At 39.6% G+C, this 6,624-nt stretch overlaps 1 protein-coding gene across 1 annotated transcript; it reads left to right on the forward strand.

The window, feature by feature from the left end:
- The first annotated feature begins 1,019 nt into the window (after positions 1 to 1,019).
- On the forward strand, positions 1,020 to 1,469 carry LOC122745662 (60S ribosomal protein L12-like). Its single transcript, XM_043991068.1, has one exon. The coding sequence runs from the start codon at positions 1,020 to 1,022 to the stop codon at positions 1,467 to 1,469; it is 450 nt and encodes a 149-aa protein (XP_043847003.1).
- Positions 1,470 to 6,624: the final 5,155 nt, after the last annotated feature.

Genomic DNA, 6,624 nt, shown 5'->3' on the forward strand with positions numbered 1-6,624 from the left:
AAAATATGTCAGGGGCCAGCTAGGTGGAGCAGTGGATAGAGCACCAGCCCTGGATTCAGGAGGACCTGAGTTCAAATCCAGCCTCAGACACTTAACACTTACTAGCTGTGTGACCCTGGGCAAGTCACTTAACGCCAATTGCCTCACCAAAAAAAAAAAAAAATATGTGTGCATACTACACTCATGGATCTCCCACCCCTGTAGAGGGGTGAGGTGGGAGAAATCTTCTCCTATATTTTCTTTGGAGCCGTGCTTGTATGATACATTGTAATTTTGCAATATTCACTTTGATTTTTTTATTGGTTGTTCTTTCCATTTCTATTGTTATAGTGACTATGTATTTTCTTTTCTTGGCTCTGTTTACATAATTCTGCATCAGTTCATGTTAATCTTTCAATGATTCTCTTTGTGTATCATATTTACAATTTCTTACTGGACAATAATATCCCATTAGATTCATGTACCACAATTTGCTAAGCCCAATTGATGGCCATCTGCTTTGTTTCCAATTCTTTGCTATTACAAAAAAAAAAAGTGATACTACACATATTTTGGTGTGTATGGAGACTTTTTGGAACCTATGAGGAATTTTTTACATACCATTTGCTCCATCAGAATACAAACTCCTAGAGGTCAGAGACTGTCTTTTGGCTTTTCTTTGTATCCCTAGAGCTTAGTGCAGTGGCTAGTACATTGTGAGTACTTAATAAGTGTTTGTTGCCTTGACTATTGCCTTTGGGGATCTGCAGTGATTTCAATGATTCTAAACTGTTCATTGATGGAAAAAGATGATATCTCAAAAAGGGTGTTTTCCCTGTGATGTGACATGGCATGAATTATGGAGCATGATGATTTCATAAGAATCAAGAACCCAATTAATATAAAGGGTAATAGCTTTTTGCCTCCTAGCTCGTGGTGGTAAAGGTGCAACTTCATTTGGGTCATCATGAATCCGGGTTCATCAGACACCGGCAGCCGCCCCGCAGCATCCACGCCGAGCCTCCACTCTCGTCGCCACCATGCTGCCCAAGTTTGACCCTAACGAAATTGAAGTTGTGTTTCTAAGGTGTACTGGTGGTGAAGTTGGTGCCATATCAACTCTGGCCTCCAAAATCGGTCCCTTGGGTTTGTCTCCCAAAAAGGTTGGTGATGACATTGCCAAGGCAACCGGTGACTGGAAAAGGCTAAGGATCACAGTGAAACTTACCATTCAGAACAGACAGGCCCTGATTGAGGTTGTGCCTTCCGCTTCAGCCTTGATCATCAAAGCCCTAAAGGAATCTCCTCAGGACAGAAAGAAGCAGAAAAATATTAAACCCAGTGGAAACATCAGTCTCGATGAGATCATTAACATTGCTCAACAGATGAGGCACCGATCCTTGGCAAGAGAGCTCTCTGGAACCATTAAAGAGATCCTTGGAACAGCCCAGTCTGTGGGCTGCAACATTGAATGGCAGGCATCCTCATGATGTTATTGATGACACAATAGTGGTGCTGTGGAATGCCCAGCAAGTTAAGCTACAAAGGAAACTATTGCAATAAATTAACATTTGACAATATATATATATATATATATATATATATATATATATATATATAGGGTAATAGAAAGACTTATGATGGATGTCTGCAAGCTACTGCATAATTCTATTGATGATTTGCATAAAAATGGTACCAAGTATATGTATGATCAGAAAAGAAAGTGGAGATCCTTTCCTATAGTGGTTACTTGTATGAGTTGAGAGAAAGGGAAGTTTAAAGGATTGAGGTGCTGAAGGCAGAAATGTCAGGACTTGGCTAATGCATAGTTTGATGCACCCAAGGTTGGATCTAAAACTGTGGATGGATTTGGAGAAAACAAGCTTGAGTCGACAAATGGAAGAAATACTTGTCCAGTGCCTACTTAGTGCAGCACACTGTGATAGGCTCTAAAAGTTATGAAGTTTTGATAAAAATTGGTCTCTATCCTCTTACAGCTTGACATCTAATGGAGGGATAAGACATCACCACAGATACTGATAATGTTTGCTAAATACATTATAAGGATGCAGAATACAGTATTTTTTAAGGTCTCAAGAAAAATACCATTAATGGAGAACTGTAATCCCACAGATAGAGATGTGGAGAAGTGAGAAGGTATACAAACTCTTCATTCTGATATTTCAGATTATCCACAATGAGCCTCCAACTTCCCTTTCCAGGTTTATTTCCCATTACTAAATCATCACACATTCTACATTCTGACCAAACAGAATGATTTGTTTTTATTTTTATTTTTTTTCTTTTTCTCATGAATTCAGACTTCTAGTTCTAGCCTCCTTACACTAGCATAGACTGTCCCTTGGACCCAGAATCACTCCATTCTCATTTTCTCCTCTCAAAATCCATACTTTTTTTTTTAATGGAAGACTCAGAACTTTCCAATTATCTTTATTTTTTATCATTTTCTCCACCTGGTTTTGATTCTACTAACATCGCGCCTTCTCCAAGATAAACTCATCGCCTGAAATCCAATCATTCTCTAGACTGATTCAACTTTGATATCTCATATAGCCTCAGCACCCCCAGTTGTCTCTCCCCTCTGATTGGAGGGCTGGAGGGCAGAGCAATAAACTCCTCCCAAAGCTTCCCTTTTCAAGAGGATTCAGAGTTTTGCAGCTAACTTCACTTTCCAACAGCTGCTCCACTTCGATTTGATGACTCTACAAACATCCTATCCTTCATCATGTACCCTCTGGTGTCCTCCCCACCTCCTCCCAACCCTTTTTAGTTTCTTTTATGTATTGTTGCCCCCATTGGATTGTAAACTCCTTGAGTACAAAGACTAGCTTTCTTTTCCTTATTTATATCCTTAATGCTTAGCACAATGCCTGGCACATATTTGGTGCTTAATAAATGTTTATTAAGTATTCCTTCTAGGCTCATTTGAGTGGCACCACTTCAATGATGAAGGCTCTTCTGATCCTCTTGGTGGGTAATGCTCTCTTCTTTCTCAAAATATCTTGAATTTACTTATGTGTGTACGGTTTACTGCCCCCTCACTCCACCCCATTATTGAATGTGAAGTCCTTGAAAGTATGGCCTCTATAATTTCTCATCTTCGTATCCCCTGTGACTCCTATAGTCACATACATAGTAGGCATTTAACAAATGTTTCCTGTGGATGTTTAAAAAGAATTAAATGCTTCCATGCAGACTTCATAGCCCCATCTATACAAAATCATTAGAAGATATAATTTCTGTCCTTATGGCACTAATGATCTGTTGAAGAAAGACATATTATACGCACACATGATATGACTAGTGATTTATCATAAGAAAAAGAAGTTTCTATGAATGGGAGAGAAGGGATTTGGAAAAGGCTAATCCAGATGTTTTAGAATGGCAGAAATCAAACCACCACCTTTCCATAACAGAACAGTTTTAAGTACAGTTTTGAGTCAAGCAAACGAAAATAGGGTCTTGGGGTGGGGGTGGGGAGAGGCAGGGCTGTTTCAAACATGGAAATCTGTTCAGAGAGGAGGGCAGGGCAGGGAGGGGCAAATTAGAAGTGAATAAATGAGATCCAGGGAGCATAAGCAGAAAGCAGAACTAACAAACTCAGACTCAGAGGAGCCAGGTTGTAAGGATTTCTGACAAAGGGATCAAAGTACCTAATGCATCCCTCCCCCTTATTTATAAAGCTGGGGGCTTCTGGGTATGAAACACTGTATACAATATGGGACTCTGTGTTGCATTTTTTCTGAAGTAATTTTGTCTTCTTTTCTAGTCTTTCTTTTTTCTTCTTCTTTTTTAATCTATTCTTTATGAAAAGGGATGTCACTTTGGGAGGGAGCCAGAGAGAAAAGGTAGGTGATATAAAAACTAAAGTGTATTTTTAAAGTGTGTAGGAATAGAAATATGAATCAAGAAATCAGGATGAGGGAGCTTCTCACAGCTGAGTTCAAGACCCCAAGTCTAGTCATGCTGGTGGCTTATTTCCTATAATCCCATCTGTTGGCCAGTCTTATGACCAAATGTCCTTCAATTTCCACCAATCCTCCACATCTGTGCTAATTGCAGGTGCCACCACACACCCCCACCAGACACATAGGAGTTCCCAAAAATAAATCCTCTTTAATTTTCCTTGGGAAAAAACAAAACAAAACAGATTTCAAATGTCCATTTGCTTTATATATTATGGATTTGGGATTCAACTCTGGAATTTCCATTATCTGTGGTTTCTATTATTTTTAGGACCCTTGGAAAGGGGTTAATTTTTATAAGCTGGGAGTGAATAAAATTGAAGAAATCCATTGCTTTACTAGTGCATCTTTTCACATAACCAAGAGGTTTACTTTCCACCTACATACATCTTCCAGATTGTAGTCAGGCCATCTGGTCATGTGTTGGTTTTGGCACTTATGTTACAGGCAGCAGTTTAAGGGCACATCTGGTCTGCTGTGGAACTAATTGAGATGCCTATGTTATGTACACCAGGATCTCAGGCAGTTTCACCAACAAATATAACACTAGAGGTTTTGGAATTATATTTATACCTTATAGGTATCAAAAGTTGATTGGCCCAAGGAAAAGCAGAATGGACTGCACTAGTTATGGCTAGGACTCCGAAACTATGGAGACCTCAGAGCAGAGGATGTGAATCAGTCCGTGAAAGTTCTTTTGGTAGGCATTAGGTAGGGGGTGGAGTGGGGAGAATTTGGAGAGGTGGTTAAAATTTCAGAAGGCAACTGTGGCTGGTCTGTTCAGTTGCCAGCTAGTGTCAGAGAGAGCCGACAGTGGACAGCAGAGGGGAGACATCCCTGAAGGTGGAACATGGTGTAAGAAGAGTAGAAGCTTGTAAGGAGTGGTCTGGGAAGACATTCTACATCAATAAAGTTTGACAGCTGATAGTAGAATAGTGGCTATTGTTCTAGGGCAAGAATGGAGTTCCTGGAAAGCCTAGCAAGAACAAGGTACAGCCCAAATACCTGAAAAACTATTATGGTGCAAGTTCATAGCAGGATAGAGATTTGGGCACAGAGGCACAGATAATGACCAAACAATTGGAACTTTGGTATAATTTGGGGAGTGGGGTTTTCTCATAATAGGTAAGTCTTTACTAGAACTTACATATGAGGTCAGAGCAGAACTAGAAGCAAAGTCAGTGATGATTGATGCTGATTTGTCCAAACTATAAATCTATAGTCTCTTGAATCTTCCATTCCTAGGTACCAGAATCATCTCAGGGTCAGGAATAAGGTTAAACCTTCAGGTGTGGGTTAAGTGGCCCCAGCTAGAAAGATTTCAGGGGCACGAATCCAAAATAGAACTTATCTTTCCCCTGAAACTTTCCCCTTTGTCTACCTTCCCTATTTTTCTATTGAGGGCACCATCATCTTTCCAATTCACACTAGATCATGCCAACTCAGAACCATTTCCTATTTATCTGTCTCCCTCCTTCCCTCATATATAAAATTGCCAAGTTTATCTCTTTTACTTCTATAGCATTTCTTACATCCATCTTCTTCTCTTCACTCACCTGAGTTCTAGAAATCCAACTTCCTTCAAGGATCAGCTAAAGTGCTGCTTTTTTTTCCCCCAGAAAGCTGGGTCTGATTTGCACTTACAAGGCTGGCAGATTCCTTTGCTGAATTTTCTAATATCGATTTTGTATTCACTGATCCATGTACATGTTATTTTCCTCCAATGAGATGTAAGCTCCTTGAAGGTAGATATTTTTTTGTTTTTGACTTGGCATCCCCAATATCTGGTGTGTGAAAAATGCTTAATAAATGCTTGTAGAATGAAAGAATATTGAGTAAGTTAACATAGAAGTAATAAATAGAATGATCAGGATTCAAACTGAAGTCCTCTAACTTGAACTCAACCTCACATTTCCCAACTCTAACACTAAGAGTATCTTATCCCCTCCTTCCCCACTCATTTGGAGTATTCTTGGTTCCCTACAAACACCCTGTACCTTTTATTCATATTGGTTTCTCTGCCTGAAATGCCCTTTTCCTATATCTTCCTGTTGAAATGCAATCCATCCTTGTTTCTGTTGTTGTTGTTGGGTTGTGTTCAACTCTTTGTGACCCCATTTAGGGTTCTCTTGACGTAGATACTGTAATTTATCATTTCCTCCTCCAACTCATTTTACAGAGGAGGAAACTGAGTCAAACAGGGTTACATGACTTGCCCAGGGTCACACAGCCAGTGAGAATCTGAGCCTGGATTTTAACTCAGGCCTGATTCCAGGCCTGGAGCTCTATCTGCTGCCCCTACCTACCTGCCCCTTCATCCATCTTCCTAGAATAGCTCAGTTGCCATCTCCCTCATGAAAATAATAATGATAATAATAATAATTGACATTTATGTAATACTCTAGGGTTTGCAAAGCACTTTACACACATTATCTCATTTGCTCCTCATAATAACCCTAAGAGCTAGATAAAAGTTTTTTTTATCTCCAAACTAGATGTAATCTCTCCCTCTTCTGAGCCGTAAGAGCACTTGGTTTGGATCTTCCTTTTGGCATTCTATTATAGTCATTTGTATACATGTCTTATTTCACCCAATAAATGGTGTCCTCCTTAGGGCTAGTAACTGTGGCATTTATCCATATATTGGTATAGGAGGTAG

This window comes from Dromiciops gliroides, chromosome 3 (genome assembly GCF_019393635.1).
Source record: "Dromiciops gliroides isolate mDroGli1 chromosome 3, mDroGli1.pri, whole genome shotgun sequence".
Taxonomy (NCBI): Eukaryota; Metazoa; Chordata; class Mammalia; order Microbiotheria; family Microbiotheriidae; genus Dromiciops; species Dromiciops gliroides.